This window comes from Carlito syrichta, unplaced genomic scaffold (assembly GCF_000164805.1).
Source record: "Carlito syrichta isolate Samal-C Ts95f unplaced genomic scaffold, Tarsius_syrichta-2.0.1 Scaffold311852, whole genome shotgun sequence".
Classification (NCBI taxonomy): Eukaryota; Metazoa; Chordata; class Mammalia; order Primates; family Tarsiidae; genus Carlito; species Carlito syrichta.
In genome coordinates this window covers 717,470-738,036 of record NW_007255948.1, presented here as the reverse complement: position 1 = coordinate 738,036, position 20,567 = coordinate 717,470, and the positions used below count along the sequence as shown (strand labels likewise).

At 38.9% G+C, this 20,567-nt stretch overlaps 1 protein-coding gene across 6 annotated transcripts in view; it reads left to right on the top strand.

Moving 5' to 3' along the window:
* Positions 1 to 20,567, top strand: part of ZMYM4 (zinc finger MYM-type containing 4) — a 155,099-nt gene that overhangs the window by 38,995 nt on the left and 95,537 nt on the right. For all 6 annotated transcript variants that reach the window (XM_008069197.2, XM_021718131.1, XM_021718132.1 and 3 more), the window contains one exon: positions 12,769 to 12,814. In XM_008069197.2, the coding sequence (XP_008067388.1) occupies positions 12,769 to 12,814 (46 nt within the window). The remainder of the gene's footprint in view (positions 1 to 12,768; positions 12,815 to 20,567) is intronic.

Below are 20,567 nucleotides of genomic sequence, written 5' to 3'. Positions count from 1 at the left end.
GAAAGAATAGGGGATATTTGAGTTGTAGTAGCAACAAAAACTAGCATAACCCATTGTGGGGATGAAGAAGGAGAATTGGACATTAGATTTGGAGTGATCCATTGAAAGCATAGAAATTATTTGAGGCTTCTGTTGAATCCTTGAGATTCTTGCAAAATTTAAAGTATACTCAGTCTGGGCATGGTGGCTCACGCCTGTAATCCCAGCACTTTGGGAGGTAGAGTTGAGAGGACTGCCTGAGCCCAGGGGTTCAAGACCATCCTGGGCAACTTGGTAAGAAGATCTTGTCTCTACAATAAATCAAAAAATTAGCTGGGCATGGTGACACATGCCTGTAGTTCCAGCTACTTGGAAGGCTGAGAGGAAAGGATCGCCTGAGACTAGCAGGTTCAGGCTGCGGTGGCTGTGAGTATGCCACTACACTGCAGAGAGGGTGACAGAGTAAGACTCCGACTCCAAAAAAAAAAATTAAAGTATAGTCTAACTTGTTTAAGTTTTTAATATAAATAAGTTTTAAACTATGTATTAACTAATAAAAGTGATTCTTTTATCAGCAAGCATTTATTGAGCTTTTGTTATGATAGGCAGTTTTGTAGGCACTGCAGCAATACAAATCAGATAAAAGGCTGTCTAGGCTAGTGCGATATTGTGTTATAATAAGAAATATGTATTTGACCTTTGCCCCTGGTTCCTGGTATACTGCTAAAACCCTTGGATTCTCTGGAGTAATAATAGTGTCTTTTGTATACCACTGAGATAACTTAGATAGCTTCAGAATAGTGGCTGATTGCCAGAAAGTCCAAGGCGTGATTAGAGAGCTAAAAGTTGAGCTGATCACCAATGGTCAGTGATTTAATCAATCATATGTACTTAAAGAAGCCTTAATAAAAACCCTAAGGACAGAGTTTGGAACGCTTCCGGATTGCTGAACCACATGGAGGTGCTGGGAAGGTGGCATGCCCAGAGAAGGTATAGAAGCTCCATGTCCCTTCTTTCCCACCCTCCCATACCTTGCCTTATGCATTTCTTCCATCTGGCTGTTCACCTATCCTTTGTAGTATCCTTTATAATAAACCAACAAATGTAAGTGTTTCTCTGAGTTGTGTGAACTGCTTTAGCAAATCAATTAAATCTAAGGCAAGGGTCGTGGGAACCCCAGTTTAAATCTGGTCACAACCTGGAAATTGTGATGGGCATATGAAGTGAGGGGCAGTCTTGTGGGACTGAGCCCTCAACCTGTGGCATCTGGTGCAAACTCGAGGTAGATCATATCAGAATTGAATTGAATTACAGGACACCAGTGTCTGCTAGATAGTTGGTTGGTGTGTGGGGAAACCCTCCCCCACTAAACATCTAGTCAGAGAAGTGTTCCGTGTTGTGAGAGTATCAGAAGGGAAAAAGATTTGTTTGTTTTTCACTTTGCAAGGATGCACTTTTTGCCTGACCTTGGCTTTGAGAAGTGTGGAATATTTAATTCTCTACAGAATTTTGATTTCATTTAGGTTTTGTTGAAATAAGCTAGTTAGGTTGTTTTAAATTTTTATATAACTCTATCAGTCTTTGTATAGAAGGAATGTTCATTTTATTTTATTTTATTTTATTTATTTTTGAATTGGAGTCTCACTCTGTCACCCAGACTGGAGTGCAGTGGCCGCTCCCGGCCACCGCAGCCTCGACCTGCTGGGCTCCGGCGATCCTTCCACCTCAGCCTTCCAAGTAGCTGGAACTACAGGCGCACGCTACCACGCCCAGCTAATTTTTTTGATTTTATTGTAGAGATGAGATCTCACCAAGTTGCCCAGGCGGGTCTCGAACCCGCGGGCTCAGGCAATCCACTCACCTCAGCCTCCCAAAGTGCTGGGATTACAGGTTGAGCCACTGAGCCCAGCAGAGTGTTCATTTTAATTGATTTTGTTTTTAGATAATCTCCAAATGGAATTAAAACTCAAAGTTTGTATGACCACTGTTGTTTATCACAAGATTTGTCTACAGAAAAATGTCATATGTCATGATACAGCTTCAGAAATGTGTATGGGTACTTGATTCCTCATAGCATTCTGGAATAAAGTTTTTGTAGTTGTTATATAGACACATTTGCTGCAGTAATGCTATAAAAGAGAGTTGTGAATTCTACTTTGTTTGGGAGGTTGAGCATATGTGGGTTGTGTGTAAGATTATTGCATCACAGAAGTGTTGTAACTTTAGCTCAGTCATGGCAGTTGAGTAGATGTTTACTGTTGAATTAAGACAAGAAAGCTTAGGCATTGTGTACACTGGTCCAGATCCATGAAACTATCTGGACAGTTGAGTGAGCTACAGTCATTCATAATAGCTGGAGCAGTTGCTTAGAGGATGGAGATATAATGGAAACATGAAGACAGAAAAAGATGAAGCTGTAGAGGAAAGTAGGGCTAGATTTTGGAGAGTCCTATATATGCTCAGTAGTTGGGACTTTTTTCTTGGGAGACTTTTTCAGGGGTGTGTATGTCTGTCTCCTTAACTCTCAGTACCTCTATTTCTTCATCTCTAAGATAGAGGTATTAGCAGTACCCGCTTTCTGAGAATTTTGGGAGATTAGATTGAATTAAGTCATGTAAAGTGCTTAAAAAAAAGCAGCATAAGCTACTTTGAAAGCAGAGGTCGGAGAATTTAAATGCCTATGCTTTTTTAACCTAGTGATTCCACTTCTGGGAATTGGTCTTTCAGGTATACCTGCATACATAAGCCATATTATATATACAAGGGTAACAACTACAATATTATATTTGTAAAAAAGAAAGTTGGAAGCAACTTTAAATGTTCATCAGTATTATAAAATAAAAGACTGTGCAGTCTCTGTAAAGAGTGAAGGAAATCTCTGTGTAAAGAGAGATTTCCAAGATACATTGTTGGGTTTTAAAAAATAGGAGGATAATTTCTTTCTATCTTCATTTGTTTGTATCTTTGCCAAAGTCTGAGAGAAATGGTATATCATTTTAATTTTGATTTTGGGTGAGGTTGAATGTTTAGTGCTTCTTTATGTTCTTCAATCATTTTTAGTTGTAATGGCACTCTTTAATTCAGTCTAAGACTACTTTATATGCATAATATTAGCTTAATTGTTGTTATACTACTAATACAACTATTTTTTTCCAGATTACCTTCAAGGTTTTTCAAACACTTTTTTTTTTTTGAGTTGGTGTCTCACTCTGTCGCACAGACTGGAGTGCAGTGACACACTGATGGCCAGCCCAGTGTTGACCTACTGGGCTTCGACGATCTTTCTGCCTCAGCTTTCCAAGTAGCTGGAAATATAGGCGTGTGCTACCATGCCCAGCTAATTTTTGATTTATTGTAGAGACAAGGTCTTGCCAAGTTGCCCAGGCTCGTCTTGAACCTGTGAGTTCAAGCAATCCACTCGCCTCGGCCTCCCAAAGTGCTGGGATTATAGGCTGAGCCATTGAGTCTGGTCTCAAACACTTTTTAAAAATGTGGGCAAACTTCTTAGTCTTTTTGGTTTTTTTTTTTTTTGAGTTGGAGTCTCACTCAGTCGCCCAGACTGGAGTGCAGTAGCCGCTTCCGGCCACCACAGCCTCGACCTGCTGGGCTCCGGCGATCCTTCCGCCTCAGCCTTCCGAGTAGCCGGAATTACAGGCGCGCGCTACCACGCCCGGCTGATTTTTTTATTTATTGTAGAGATGAGGTCTCGCTGCCCAGGCGGGTCTCGAACCCGCGGGCTCAGGCAATCCACTCACCTCAGCCTCCCAGAGGTGTGGGATTACAGGCTGAGCCACCGAGCCCGGCTTCTTAGTCTTTTATTAAGATTTCTGATACTGGTTAAAATACTTTTCTATCTTCTAGTGTTTTTAATTTTTTCAATTTATTTTTAATTTAATCTAGACTTAATTTTAGTGTGAAGCAGTGATCCAGATTTTTCTATCTTAATTGATTACCTGTCATAATCTAGTTCTTTGTATTTTTTTATTTTTTATTTTATTTTTAAATTTATTTTATTTATTTTTGAGTTGGAGTCTCACTCTGTCGCCCAGACTGGAGTGCAGTGGCACACTCCCGGCCACTGCAGCCTCAACCTGCTGTGCTCCAGCGATCCTTCTGCCTCAGCTTTCCAAGTAGTTGGAACTACAGGCACACACTACCATGCCCGGCTAATTTTTTTTTTTTTTTAATTTATTGTAGAGATGAGATCTCGCCAAGTTGCCCAGGCGGGTCTCGAACCCATGGGCTCAGACAATCCACTCACCTCAACCTCCCTAAGCGTAAGATTACAGGTTGAGCCACCGAGCCCAGCTTAGTTCTTTGTTTTTTTTAAAAACAGTAAAAATTGATCATTGGGTTTAGCAGTACGGAGGTCCATTATGGCCTTGACAAGAAAGCTTTCAGCAGAAATAGTGGGGGCAAAAGCCTTAGTGAAGTAGATTTCAGAGATAGGAATTGGAGGCAGCATGTATAGACAACACTTTTTTTTTTTTTTTGAGTCAGAGTCTTACTCTGTCACCCAGGCTGGAGTGCAATGGCATGCTCATGGCTACCACAACCTTGACCTATTGGGCTCAGGTGATCCTTCCAATTAGCTGGATCCACAGGCACATACCACCATGCAGAGCTGGCTATCTGTCTATCTGTCTGTCTGTCTGCCTACCTGCCTGCCTATCTGTCTGCCTGTCTATCTATTATAGAGACGAGGTCTCACCAAATTGCCCAGGCTGTTCTTGAACCCCTGGACTCAGGCAGTCTTCTCACCTCCACTTCCCAAAGTGCTGGGATTACAGGCGTGAGCCACTGTGCCTGGCTGCCAACTCTTTTGAAGAGTTTTGCTGTTAAGGGAAACAGAGAAGTGAGCAGTAGCTCTAGGGATTTGGGGAATCATGAGAAATCTTTTTTTAAGATGGGAAGGAATAATAGCATGTGTGTTTGCTAGAGGGAGAGTAGAGAGGGAAAAACCAATAGTACAGGAGAGAAAATAGAGACTTTGGAGGAATGTCCTTGAGAAAGTAAGAGGGAGTGAGATTTAGCCCAGGTACATAAGTAGAAGGGTTAGCTTTTGTTTGGTAGTATTGATAGCACATCTTCAAGAACAAGAATGAAGGTAGGTAAGAAATAAGATTGATGGTAGGAACTTTTGGAAGTTCTTATTTTTTGAAAATGTATATATATATTTAAATTAACAGATACTTTTTTATATATTTATGGTAAACAATATGATGTTTTGATATACGTATACGTTGTGGAAAGGCCAAAGCAATCTATTTCATATATTCATTACCTCACATACTTACCATTTTTTTGTGGTGAGAACACTTAAAATCTGCTCTTAGCAGTTTTCAGGTATATTGTATGTTGTTTTGCACTGTAGTCACCATGTTATACTCTCTGTGCTATCTGAATTTGACTTTTTTGCATTCTACGTATTAGTGAGATCATGTGGCATTTGTCTTTCTGTGCCTGACTTATTACACTTAACATCTTTCAGATTCATTCATATTGTTGACAATTACAGGACTTCCATCTTTGTAAAGGCTGAATAGTGTTCCACTGTAGACGTATTTTCTGTCTTCTCTTTTCTTTTTCTTTCGTTTCTTTCATCTCTCTCTGTTGCCCAGACTGGAGTGCAGTGGCACGATCATAGCTCATTGTAACCTTGGACTCCTGGGCGTAAGTGGTCCTCCTTCCTCAGTCTCCTTCTGAGTATCTAAGACTACAGGCACAGGCCATCACACCTGGCTCATTTTTTTTGTAGAGTTGGAATCTTGCTATGTTGCCTAGGCTGGTCTCAAATGCCTGACCTCAAGGGAGCCTCCTGCCTTTGTTTCCCAAAGTGCTGGGATTACAAATGTGAGCCAATGTGACTGGGCCACATTTTTTTTATTAGTTTATCCATCGATGAACATTTAGGTTGATTCTGTAATGAACATGATAGTGCAGATATCTCTTTGACATACTGATTTCATAACCTTTGATGCATACCCAGTGGTAGTATGGCTGGGTCTTATGGTAGTTGTATTTTTAATTTTTTGAGGAACCTCCATGCTGTTTTTCTTTTTCTTTTCTTTTTTTTTTTTTTTGAGTTGGAGTCTCACTCTGTCGCCCAGACTGGAGTGCAGTGGCCGCTCCCGGCCACCGCAGCCTCACCTGCTGGGCTCCGGCGATCCTTCCGCCTCAGCCTTCCAATTAGCCGGAATTACAGGCACACACTATCACGCCGGCTGAGTTTTTTTTTTTTTTTTGATTTATTGTAGAGATGAGGTCTCGCTGTCCAGGTGGGTCTTGAACTCGCGGGCTCAGGCAGTTCACTCACCTCAGCCTCCGAAAGGCGTGGAATTACAGGCTGGGCCACCGAGCCCGGCCATGCTGTTTTTCATAATGTCTGCACCAATTTACATTCCTACCAGTTATATTCTAATTCTTAAGTATACATTGGTCTTTGTGTTTTCTGTTTTGTTTCATTGACCTATCAATTGCCTTGTGAGAACCATGTTTTAGTTATTGTACCTTTGGTGTAGAGTATATTTTTCTCCTTATTACTATTATAATCTCACATTTCCTTTTTTTTTGAGTTGGAGTCTCACTCTGTCGCCCAGACTGGAGTGCAGTGGCTCTCTCCCGGCCACTGCAGCCTCGACCTGCTGGGCTCTGGCGATCCTTCCGCCTCAGCCTTCCAAGTAGCTGGAACTACAGGCGCGTGCTACCACGCCTGGCTAATTTTTTTGATTTATTGTAGAGATGAGGTCTCACCAAGTTGCCAAGGTGGGTCTGAAACCTGCGGGCTCAGGCAGTCCACTCACCTCGGCCTCCCAAAGCGCAGGATTACAGGCTGAGCCACCGAGCCCGGCCCTAACATTTTCTTATTCTTTTTGCCTTTATTCTTCCAGTTGTTCTTGATAAAGATTTTATCTAGTTTCTTTTCTAACTCACTTTCTATTTTGTGGAGAAATAGACTTCTTCTCAATGTTGCTTTTATTCCTTTTGTGAATATGGTGTATCACCTATTTACTCTTAGGAAAATTTTGTAGTTTTTTTCCATAAAAACTTTATACATTTCTTAAGTTTATTCTTAGAACTTTTTATATGTAGTTGTTATTGTGAATTGGATTTTTTCATTATGTCTTAACTAATTATTTCTGTTTCATAGGAATAGTATTAATTTGTTGTCACCCTATTGAAATGTGTTCTTATTTCTAGTTTTTTTTTTTGAGTTGGAGTCTCACTCTGTCACCCAGACTGGAGTGCAGTGGCCACTCCCGGCCACCGCAGCCTCAACCTGCTGGGCTCCGGCGATCCTTCCGCCTCAGCCTTCCACGTAGCTGGAATTACAGGCGTGCACTACCACGCCTGACTAATTTTTTGATTTATTGTAGAAATGAGGTCTCACCAGGTTGCCCAGGCGGGTCTCGAACCTGCGGGGTCAGGCAATCCACTCACCTCAATCTCCCAGGGCGCGGGATTACAGGCTGAGCCACCGAGCCTGGCGTGTTCTTATTTCTAATGCTTACTCAATTTACAGTCTTGGACCTTAGTAGACGATCATGTTATCTGCAAATAAGGATAACTGTTTCCATTTTACTGTTTTTATATTTTCTATTTCTGTTTTCTCGTTTTATTGCATTGACTAGTACTTTCAGAATAAGTTAAAATAGTCATTTTACTACCACTACAATAATAAATAAATGGTAAGTATTTGATGTCTGCCAACTTTAACTGATTATTAATAGATACCTGGAATTTTGAGTTGAGAATATTCTGAAAACATATCTATATTTTGTAGGCAGAAGAAAAATACATTTATTTATGTGATGGAGTCTCACTGTATTGCTCAAGTTGCAATACAGTGGCTATTCATTGTGCAATCTGTATTATGGCCTTGAACTCCTGGGCTCAAGCAATCCTCCTGCCTCAAGGAGAGATTTGGAGGGAAGAGAGTGATAAGAGCCAAGTATTTGCTATCCTTATTTAATATTTCCTTAGTAAATTTGACTGATATTGTGAGATTTAAATATTTTTTAGCGTGTTAAATAATTATATTCCGTTATGTATGTTTGTTAAACTGTCAAGTGGAAAAATCTTTGCCTATAGAATAATTGTGAAAAACAAAGATAGTCAAATGGCATAATTAGTTAACACAAAAGAATTAAAGATTTCATTTTACTTTGTAGTATAAAATTACTAAATTTTAAAAAATGACTTTTTGTGTTAAATGCATAGAAATTTACAAACCTATGGTGCTGACTTTGGTTAATGTTGTTTCTCAAGGTGATTCTGTTGTATGTTAGTTTTATCCTTCATAAAAGTTCTCTGGTCAAGTGCATTTGGAAAATGCTAGGTAAAACAACATAATATATATTTCTTTAGTGTTAGACTTTTTAGCATTTAATTAATTAACATGCATTGTTAATCATCAAAAAAGAGCTGGGCTCGGTGGCTCAGCCTGTAATCCTGTGCCTTTGGGAGGCTGAGGTGAGTGGATTGCCTGAACCTGTGGGTTCGAGACCCGCCTGGGCAGCGAGACCTCATCTCTACAATAAATCAAAAAATCAGCTGGGCGTGGTAGCACATGCCTGTAATTCTGACTACTTGGAAGGCTGAGGCGGAAGGATTGCCGGAGCCCAGCGGGTTGAGGCTGCAGTGGCCGGAAGCGGCCACTGCACTCCAGTCTGGACGACAGAGTGAGACTCCAACTCAAAAAAAAAAGAAAATCATCAAAAAAGAGATTTATATTTCCCATGTTTACTTGATCACAAAACTGTTTTTTTCTTAAAGCATCTTGCAGGTTTTGTATGATAGAGTGCATAGTGGCATTCAGTTAATTAAAGAGATATTGAAAGATTATGAGGCTCAGCCTGTAATCCTAGCAATTTGAGAGGCCGAGGTGAGTGGACTGCCTGATTCTGTGGGTTCGAGACCAGCCTGGGCAAGTTGGTGAAACCTTGTATCTACAATAAATAAAAAATTAGCTGGGTGTGGTAGTGCACGCCTGTAGTTCCAGCTACTTGGAAGGCTGAGGTAGAAGGATCGCTGGAGCCTGCAGGTTGATGTTGGGGTGGCCCTGAGTGTGCCACTGCACTCCAGTCTGGGTGACAGTGAGACTCCAACTCAAAAAAGAAAGAAAGGTTATGAAATATATATAACGTGCTAGGGCCTCTGGGTATCCCAAAATGAAAAAGATTTATACAGAAAGTGATACACATATATAAGTTAACCATACCACAAGTGGCTATAATATAAATGAAACAAAAGCCAAATGCTACAGAGGAGTAATGAATTCTATTTTTTTTTAAGTGGAGTCTCACTCTGTTACCTGGCTGGTGTGCAGTGGCATTCACGGCCACCACATTTTTGACCTGTTCGGTTCAGGCAATCCTTCCGCCTCAACCTTCCAAGTAGCTAGAACTATGTCCAGTGAATTTTTTGATTTGTTGTTAGATGAGGTCTTGCCATGTTGCCCAGGCTGGTCTGGAACCCTGGGGTCAGGTGGTCCTCTGGCCTTGGCCTCCCAAAGTGCTGGGTTTACAGGCATGAGCCGCTGCCCCTGGTGGAGTAATGAATTATAAATGAGCTATCAGAAAAGTCCTTGCTGAAGAACTGTACTTAGAAGAAGCAGTAGGATTTCATCAGGTAGAGGTCTTTCTCAGAAGAGTGTAAATAATATAAGAATAGTATGATTAGAACTTTGTGTAGATCACTCATAAACGGACCCTGAACATTTACCATAATACTATAAGAAAGAAATTGGCAGTCACCAAAACCGCCAGAGGAGAGAAGAGGGGTGCACGTATCATTAATAAGCATACCTGATCTCAAGCCAGGCAAAGTGGGGGCCAAAGGGAGGCCCAAACTTTACCTGTACAATGACCACTTGTATACCTAATTGCACCCTACACCTTTCTTTTTTTTTTTTTTTTTTTTTGAGTTGGAGTCTCACTCTGTCGCCCAGACTGGAGTGCAGTGGCTCGCTCCTGGCCACCGCAGCCTCGACCTGCTGGGCTCCGGTGATCCTTCTGCCTCAGCCTTCCAAGTAGCTGGAACTACAGGCGCGCGCTACCACCCCCGACTAATTTTTTTGATTTACTGTAGAGATGAGGTCTCGCCAAGTTGCCCAGGCGGGTCTCGAACCCGCAGGCTCAGGCAATTCACTCACCTCGGCCTCCCAAAGCGTGGGATTACCGGCTGAGCCACCGAGCCCAGCATGCACCCTACACCTTTAAAATCAATCAATAAAAAATAACTTTGTGTAGGAGTGAGAAATGAGTTTACTCCATAACCAGTAATTTTGAAAACTTACCCCTTCCTATCTCCTACTTCCCTCCTTCAGTAGTTTTTTAACGAATAAAATCCAGTATTTAAATATGATTAATACTTAGAGTAATCACCCTGAAATACTTTTGAAAGTGAATGGGATCACATTTATAATTACATGGAGATGACAGGTGTAAACTGGGATGTCTCTGACTGTAATATGTGGTTTCCTTATCTGAAGAATGTCCTGCAGTGCTTGCACATGTCTGTCATTTGCTTTATCTAGCAATACTTGACTGCTTTACTTTCTCAATTCTAATGCAGTTAACCTTCTTTCTGTTCCTTGACTTCTCTATTCTTTCTCCCGCTCAGAACCTTTATATTTGCTTTTCTTTTCTTGAACCCCCTCCTACTCTTCTACCTGTTTTAATTCCTACTTATCCTTCAGATCTTAAACGAAGGAATAGTTTATTTGCCTTCCTGTGATCCTTTTTTATAGATTCAGCTGTTTCTTGTTCTCCTTCAGTAGAGTTCCATTCGTACAGAGTATTTATCTCTGTTTGTGCCATTCATTTCTTTAAAATGGTTATTTGATTAATGTATATTTTCCACATGAGACTAAGGATTGGGTGTTTTCTGCTCACCATTTTATTCTGTAGTGTCTGGCTTATAGTATAGACTCTACACAACATATCTACGAGCTACACATTTAAGCAGTGGGAATGGAGAATAGAAGCCTTATTTAAAACATTAAAGTGTTTAAAAATAGAAATAGTTTTTTAAAATTGTTTTTTGAGAAGGGTCTCATTATGTTGCCTGGCTGGTCTCAAACTCCTGGGCACAAGTGATCCTTCAATCTGAGTTTCCAAATTAGCTGGAATTATGGGCATGTGCCACTGTGTCCAACTGATAGTTCTTATTTTTGATCTGTTGACGGGAATGGGAGAAAAAAATCCTAATTTTGAGATTCTCATTTGACCTTCAGGATGTTTGGGGCTACCACTAAGATGAGGAAGGGGGCTGGGCTCGGTGGCTCAGCCTGTAATCCCAGCATTTTGGGAGGCCGAGGCAAGTGATTGCCTGAACCCACAGGTTCGAGACACACCCAGGCAACTTGCCGAGACCTCGTCTCTACAAGAAATAAAAAATTAGCCAGGGTGGTAGCATGTGCCTATAGTTCTGGCTACTTGGAAGGCTGAGGCGGAAGGATCACCGGTGCCCAGCAGGTCGACAGAGTGAGACTCCAACTCAAAAAAAAGAGAAAGATGAGGAAGGGACCAGTGCTGAAAGTAATAGATATTGGACAGGAAGGAAATAAAGCATATTTGATAATTTTCTAGTTAATTACTGAAAACCTCAGCATCAGTTCCTCAAAATATTTTAGAGTTAATTGATCTATTATTTAGATATCATTTAATAAGTTTTTTAAAATAAATTCTCTAGTTGTTGTAGATATTAAATGCAGCCTGACAATAATGTTTATCCTTTTAGACTTTCTGGCAGTCATGTTCAGGGACTTTGTGAAGTACCATCATGTTTGTATGGAAAAGATTCACCCACAAAGTTTAGATGTACCATCTCTTAATAATATTATCGTACCTTTTTTTTTTCTTACAACATTGTGCAAGACTGTAGTTTCTTTTGTTGAGTATCAGGTAAAGTGTCTAGGGGCAGTATTTTACAAAAAAAGAGTGGTGTGTTTTTTGGGGGTTGTTTTTTTTTTTTTTTCTTTTTTAGTTGGAGTCTCACTTTGTTGCCCAGACTGAAGTGCAGTGGCACACTCACGGCCACTGCAGCCTCAACCTGCTGGGCTCAGGTGATCCTTCCTCCTCAGCCTTCCAAGTAGCTCGAATTACAAGCACGTGTTACCACGCCCATCTAATTTTTTGGTTTATTGTAGAGATGAGATCTTGCCAAATTGCCCAGGCTGGTCTCAGACCCCTGGGCTCAGGCAAACCTCTTGCCTTCATCTCTCAAAATGCTGGGATTATAGGCATGAGCAACAGTGCCTGGCCTTGACTGTTCAGTTTCAGTAAAAAGTTTCACATAGTTAGTTCTCATTAAGTGTTGTTTATTATTATTATAAATATATATGATCACTCCTTTTTGTGTAAGAGTATAAATATATGTGATCACTCCTTTTTGTGTAAGAGTGATTTTTAAAAAGTTTTTTATAGTAAGAGATTGTGATTTATGAGTTTTTGGTTTAGGGACTTTGGCCTGAGAACTTTTGTTTATCCTAAATTTTATTTCACTGTATTTGGCAGTGTTTTTGTTTTTATTGTTGTATATTTACATAATTTTAGTTGAAAATCATAGCTCCCTGGGAGATCCCTCCTATCAACAAGGGTGCCTGAACGAAGCATATTTGTATACCTAACCCTTAACTGTACCCTACAATATCATAATAAAAAATATTGATTAAATAAAAAAAGAAAAGAAAATCACAGCTCCTTGATTTGATAGAAGAATATGATAATAATGTTACTTTTCTTTTGATAATAATGTTACTTTTCTCTTTCCTTTTTGCTTTTTCAGTTTGAACAGAAAAGTGATGCAGTTTTTGATGAAATTGTAGAGAACTGTAAGTACCATTTGAGAGAAAAAAATGATTTCTTTAGGAAGAAAATAAATGTTAAGTCTAGATATAGCATTTACTCTTGCAGTGTTTAGTTAGGACTGATTTAAATAATAGTTTAATCTGATTTAGTCTAGATCTTTAGTACTTTTAGAAGATTAATCTGAATTGTAAGAATCTTACTCTTTATTTTTCAATGACTATTTTATTTTCACAGTTTATTTATGTGTTAAAATATAGCCATACTTTGTGTCAGTGTGAATCATATAGAAGATTATACTTAATTTACCACCTTTAAAGTTTTCTACTTTAGGGTTTTTAAATTTTCTTTTTTGATTCTTTGTGTTTTAGGATTTTTAGAAATAATTTATGATTATAAAAGTAATACATTCAATTTACAATACAGAAATGAATAGACAGTAAAAGCCTTTGTCATTATCATTCTCAAAGATAACCATTTTAAAAAGTTTAATATATATCTTTCCAGACTTTTTTCTATGAATGTATACATCTATACATAGTGTATGGGGATTTATGTATGTGTGTAGAAATCATGAATACTGTTCTTGCTTTTTTCATTCAACTACATAGACATCCTTCTGTCAGTGGCTATAAATGCACTGCATACTTTTTTTGGCTGTGTGCCAGAGTCTCACTCAGTCACCCAGGTTTGAGTGCAGTGGCCCAATTACAATTCACTGCAGCTTTGACCTCCTGGGCTCAGGCAATCTTTCCGCCTCTGCCTCCCAAGTAGTGGGACTACAGGTGTGCACCACCATGTCTGGCTAATTTTTTGATTTTTTTCGTAGAGATGAGGTCTTGCTATGTTGCCCATGCTGGTTCTATTGCATACTTCTGAGGTCCAATGAGTTTGGGCACATTCAGGGTGGCCATAGACAGTTCTGCTCCATACTTTTTTTTTTTTAAATTTAATTTAATTTTTTTTTTTTTGAGTTGGAGTCTTACTCTGTCGCCCAGACTGGAGTGCAGTGGCTGCTCCCGGCCACCACAGCCTCGACCTGCTGGGCTCCGGCGATTCTTCTGCCTCAGCCTTCCGAGTAGCTGGAATTACAGGCATGCGCTACCACACCTGGCTGATTTTTTGATTTATTGTAGAGATGAGGTCTCGCCAAGTTGCTCAGGTGGGTCTCGAACCTGCGGGTTCAGGCAATCCACTCACCTCAGCCTCCCAAGGTGTGGGATTACAGGCTGAGCCACCGAGCCTGGCTTGCTCCATACTTTTTAATGGCTACTGAGTATTTTATTGTATGACTGTAATGTAAGTCCTCACTTAACATTGATAAGTTCTTGGAAACTGACTATAAATGAAATGACATATAATGAAACCGATTTCTTCATAGACTTGAATTGATATAAACAAGACTTCAGTTCCTATAGCTTATTTCTAGTCACAGAAACATCACCAAACTTCTAAATAAACATTTCTAATATTTAATATATATCTTTCCAGACTTTTTTCTATGAATGTATACATCTATTTGTGTATGGGGATTATGGGAATTTATGTATGTATATAGGAATCATGAATACTGTTTTTTCATTCAACTGCATAGACGTCCTTCTGTCAGTGGATATGAACCCATTACATACTTTTTGTGTGTGTGTAAGTATTCCAAAACACTTGAAATAAATGTGAACTATACATATATTTAAGAAAAATTAATCAAAACAAGTAAGATAGTTATTTACCCAATTTTTGGTGAATAGGTGAGTGGTAGTTGGTTAAATAAAGGAATATATGTTTGCAAAGCAAAAATTGTAAGGAGCACTTCCTACCACCATTCAGTTCAAAATAAATAATAACAAATATTGACGGGCTTATTGAACTCAGCATTTGTATGATTACTGTCTATTTTATGAATTTTTATTTTTCAATTTTTATTCATTCATTATTTTCTGACCCGCTTATTCCAGTTTATGGTTGCAGGTGGTTGGCATGTATCTGGGGAGCACAGGGCACAAAGCAGGAACCAATCCTGAACAAGATACCATTCCATCACAGAGTGCATTCCCACACTCACCTACACTTACTCATACTGGGACAATTTATATACACCAATTAACCTGATGTGCACATCTTTGGGATGTGGGAGGAATCTGGAGTACCTGGAGAAAAATCAAGCAGACTTGGGGAGAATGTGCAAACTCTACAAAAATATTGACCCTGCCTGGGAAACAATATTTTTTCTGATTAGTGTGCAGCAAAATGATGATGAATGAAATGATATAACTTGAGGACCTGCTGTGCTATAATTTAGTTTTTTCTTTTATACCTGTGTAAATTATTTTAAATTTTGCATTATTATAAAGAACATTGAATATGTATTCCTATATATACTTGTTGAATCTTTTCTGTAGGACAAATTCTAAAAATAGAATTGGTGAATTATCAAAGGATATTTTTGTACTTGTTAGTGAAGGGTGAATTTTTTCAACTAGTGTTTCTGAGTTAAGAGTATACTTTTTTTTTTAATTCTACCAGTAGGATCTGTGAGTACTTTCTTTCTCTTTAGAATTAATTTGGTAGTATTTTTGTTTGTTTGTTTGTTTGTTTGAGTTGGAGGCTCACTCTGTCGCCCAGACTGGAGTGCAGTGGCCGCTCCCAGCCACCACAGCCTCGACCTGCTGGGCTCCGGTGATCCTTCCGCCTCAGCCTTCCATGTAGCTGGAATTACAGGCGTGCACTACCACTCCCAGCTGATTTTTTGATTTATTGTAGAGATGAGGTCTCGCTGCCCAGGCGGGTCTCGAATCCACGGGCTCAGGTAATCCACTCACCTCAGCCTCCCAAAGGCGCAGGATTACAGGCTGAGCCACCAAACCCGGCCAATTTGGTAGTATTTTTGAAGGATAACAAACTAGCCTGACTTTTTGTTATTTTTATATTGAGAAGCAGCTAGCTCTTTTGATCTCTTATGAATTTAGTTATTGAGTGTCCTTTTTGGTTGCAAGCAATCAAAAATGGACCCTAGTTAGCTTACCCAGAAAAAACATTTTAATATATTCTGGAGTATTTAACAGAATTTGAGGTGGAGAGAAAGAACAAATTTCCTCCAGGTTACTCAGCAAAGGAGATCATTATAGTACTACCAGAAAGCAGTTATATTCCCATGATTTTTTAATGTTTCTATAGTCCATTCTACATTTTAAGTTCCTAGGAGAAAGATTATGACTGGGCTAGCTTTATTCTGATGTTCATCTTTAAACTAGTTATCTTTGGTCAGGGAAACAAGGTCAAATAGTAAAACAAATTGGTTGAAGACATCCCTTTACGACTACTCTTCACTTTGACCAAATAATGTTTGAATACATGCTCTGGATATGCCTTTGCTCAAGTCTGTATATTGGTAATAGAAATGAATCAAATAGCTTTCTAATGAAGGTTTTAATCTGATGCTTTACTTGTTAAAGTTGTTGCAGTAACAATACTCTTAAAAAGGCAGCAGGAATCTATATTAAAGCTGTAACCAAGCTACTGTATAAGGGGCCCTACAGTCAACATTTGGGGTTTATGTTTCGGGTGCATGGTGCTTTCTCCTCTACCTCCTTAAACATTTTTAGGCTGGAAGTTTACAAACAGAAGGTTTTATACCAAATGTTAGGTGCAAATCGTGCAATTAAGATTACCTTTTACCTCCTTCTTTCTGGTAGTTTTTTATTAAAGGGATGTTGAAAGCCCTAGAGGCAGTGGTGACTAGCTTGGAGAGGAGCTTGACCTTTCTCTATGACGGAGATTCAGGAAAATAGACATCTATCCAGGAGAGATAAGGACAGACTGCTACATAGAAGATATCCAGGAAGTCTCTGATACCAAAAATGGTCATTCCAGGCCTACCATGTGTTGGGATTCATATCTAGGAAAAAAAGGTAAACTGTATCTCAGATAAGTGTCTCAAAATGTCTAGTGTAGCACTAGGCTTACCATGTACTCAGTACCCAAGACCACCAGGACATGAGACCTCAAATATTTGTTTTATAGATCAAATTCTGCCCTTCCAAGGTATAACACTTCAAAAACTTTCAGCAAAATATAGTATTTGCTAATTGTTGGCACTTATAAACTGTTAGAACCTAACCCTGTCAGTGAGGAAATTGGAAAATTTGGTTTAAACTTGTAAAATAGGAATTGATTTTCCAAAGACGTGTGTCTTCAGTGAAAGGGATTTAAAAGAAAAAAGGCTTCAACATTTAATGCAGGTGAAAAGAGAAGGTAGATTTTTCTGCTATGTCAGGAGAATTTGTGCTGTGGCTTTTTCAAGGTACATGGTGTGGATTATCTTAATTCATGTTCCTTCAACTGTTGCTAGTTTATGCAAAGCTTGAAAGAAGTTCAAATAGAACAGGAAGACTGCTTTTATTTAATATATTCAGATAGCTGCTTCCTTAAATCAATGACTTTTATTCATTAAATGACTCTGAGATAACTATCTGGTCATGTGCGAGCAATGATTGCTTTTCTTACTGATAGAATAAGTTCATTGAACGTAGCTGATTGACAGCTTCAGTTGAATATTAAGAACACTGCTGATTTGTTAGTGAAGTACAGTTATTTGGATTCAAAACAATCTTATTATTTTGACTATTTTCAATATGCCAGTTTATTTGTGAATAACTTTACATGTATTGTCTGTTTGGGGGGGGGTTTGGGAGACAGCGTCTCACTGTGTTGCCTAGGTGAAGGGCAACCGCACAACAGCATGATCCTGGCTCACTGCAGCCTCAACCTCCTAGGCGTAAGCGATCTTCTCATCTCAGCTTCCTTAGTAGCTGGGACTACAGACGTGCACCAACATGCCTGGCTGTTGTTTTAAATTTTTTTATAGAGACAAGGGTTTACTATGTTGCCCAGGCTGATCTTGAACTCCTGGGCTCAAGCGATCTTCTTGCCTCAGCCTCCCAAAGTGCTGGAATTATAGGTGTGAGCCACTGTTTCTGGCCTCATGTATTGTCTTTTTAAAATTCTAATAATAATTATGTTAATTATGATATTAGGTTCAATTGTGTAATAATGGAAACACAGAATAAATGTATGTCTCATATAAAAGAAGTACAGATGATAATATGACTCTATGGATTCTTCTAGCTTCCATATCCTTAGTGCCTGACTTAAATTTTCAAGATAGCCTGATATTCTGGAATGGCTGCTGTATTTTGAGCCTGGAATGGGCAAAGAGAGCAAAAAAGATACACTTCTGAACAGAATAAACTTAAATAACTTTTCTGCAAATTCTTCTTACATTTTGTTTACATCTCACTGGCCATCTTCAAACAAAACTGGAAATTGTAATCTTTCTGCTGAGCTCATTGTTGTCAAGATTAAAATTGAAGCTCTCTTAGTAAGGAAAATGGAGAGAATTGTTATTACGTATATGGTGTCTGCTACAACAACCCTCTAGATAAGGATAATATGACTGTCTCTATTTCACTAAGAAGCAAACTAAGCCTTAGAGACATCCTTTAGCTTTAAGTGATGGAACTATGATTTGAATACAGGTTTACCTTACTTCAAAGCCCCTCCTTTCAAATCTTTCATTAGCTATTTCTTAACTGCCCCCCAAGATAACTGGAATCAAGGGTTTTAAAGAACAATAATTATTTGACTGAAATAATAGAGTAATTTGTAAAGAAATTCAGAAATATTTTTAGGTGTACTGGAGTTTTTGTGGCTGCTTATGGAGTGTCAACATAAGTTTGTGTCTTACCTGTCTTGTCACTGCAATTCAGTTTTTAAAAGAACTGATAAAATTAAAATTTTTAAAAAGAAAGCAAAAACCAAAAAATATTAAAAACGCTCACATTGAATAGTTTTTTTTAAAAATCAGAGCTACTTAAAATGTTTCATTTACATGGTCTTTGCTGAGTATTATTTGGATGTTTCAAAAATTGTGATGGAATGGATATCTTCTTTATGAAAATTTTGAAAGCCAGGCTCGGTGGCTCAGCCTGTAATCCCGCGCCTTTGGGAGGCTGAGGTGAGTGGATTGCCTGAGCCCGCGGGTTCGAGACCCACCTGGGCAACTTGGCGAGACCTCATCTCTACAATAAATCAAAAAATTAGCTGGGTGTGGTAGCGCACGCCTGTAATTCCAGCTACTTGGAAGGCTGAGGTGGAAGGATCGCCAGAGACCAGTAGGTCGAGGCTGCGGTGGCTGGGAGCGGCCACTGCACTCCAGTCTGGGCGACAGAGTGAGACTCCAACTCAAAAAAAAGAAAAGAAAATTTTGAAACTAAAGCCTAAAGTCATCTTTAGAGATATAAACATTGGTAGAGAATTTGAGATAGCCTGAACTGAAAAACATCTCAGAGTTCTCAAGAATTTTTTAGTTCATTAAATAAAGGTATAGATTATAGGTTCTTCTTGAAATAAACAAACTAATCAATAACTGAGCATAAAATTTTCAAATGAATAAAGTAGACTAAACTAATTTTTGTTCTATCTCTGTACTGCTAAAAGGTTTTTGCCAACAACTTACAGCTATATTTCAGTGTTTTTATCAATAAAATTGAGTGGTATCAAGGAAACTTTGACACTGAAAAGAAGACATGAGTTGTATTGAATTTTAGTTTAGGTTGATCAGTAGGATAAGAGTATGGTAAAAGTATACTGTAAATATTTGAATATAAGATGATTCCAAATATAGACTTCTAGTTTCAGCTACTTGGAAGGCTGAGGTGGAAGGATCATCTGAGCCGAGCAGGTTGAGGCTGCAGTGGCCTGAGCAGCATGCCACTGTACTCCAGCCTGAGTGACAGAGTGAGACTCCGTCTCAAAAAAAATACCCAAAACAAAAACAAATACAGAGTTCTGACCTGTTTCCCAATGAGAAGAAAACAAGAATAGAATTTTGCCATCTAGAAAAAATGTTCTAGTAGACATGTGGATGAAATAATCAGATGTGTATCGATCATTCAGTAAACAAATTATATATATTTAAAACCTCTTTCTGTTAAATGACTATTAATTTAGAAAATACTGCTATTCTTTAAATCATTTTGTGAAAGAATTTTATTTAAGCACTTAGTTTGCATGTTTCAGAAATTTCACATTGTTATCATTTAAAAGTGTCACTTTTAAAGTCAGGTAATACAGTTTTCCAGAACCTACTGTCTAAATTATGTAATATATAGCATATTTTGAATTTGCATCCTCATATCTGGTATGTGCTACTCAACAAATCATTTCAAATTTAATGGTGTAAAACAACAATTTTGTTAGGCTCAAGGATTTGATGGCCTAGGTATTCAAAAAGGAGGTAGTGGGGATGTCTTGTTTTTTTCCCATAATGTCCTGAGTCTTGACTGAGAAGATTTGAAGGCTGGAGGTGGGTCAGTGGCTTGGTGTTGGAATAATCTGGACATTCACTCACTTATGTCTGGTGCCTGGCCTAGGAAGACTCAAAGCATGCTGGCTTGAGCACCTGTACATGGTCTCTGTTGCCCTGCCTTCCTCATAGCATGGTGGCCTCAGGGTAGGCAATCAGATTTCTTTCATGGTGGCTCAGGGCTCCAAGTAAAATAGTAATTCAGCTGCGTCATCTTTTCTGACCTAGCTTCAAAAGTCACACAGGATCACTTTCACCATTTTCCACTGACTACAATCAAGTCACAACCTTGTCCAGATTCAGAAGAGGATGTAAACCCTATATCTTGATAGGAGGAGGGTCAAGGTCACAATATAGAAAAGCACATGGAAGGAGGATATTGTTGTGGCCATTTTTAGAAAATAAAATCTGCTGTC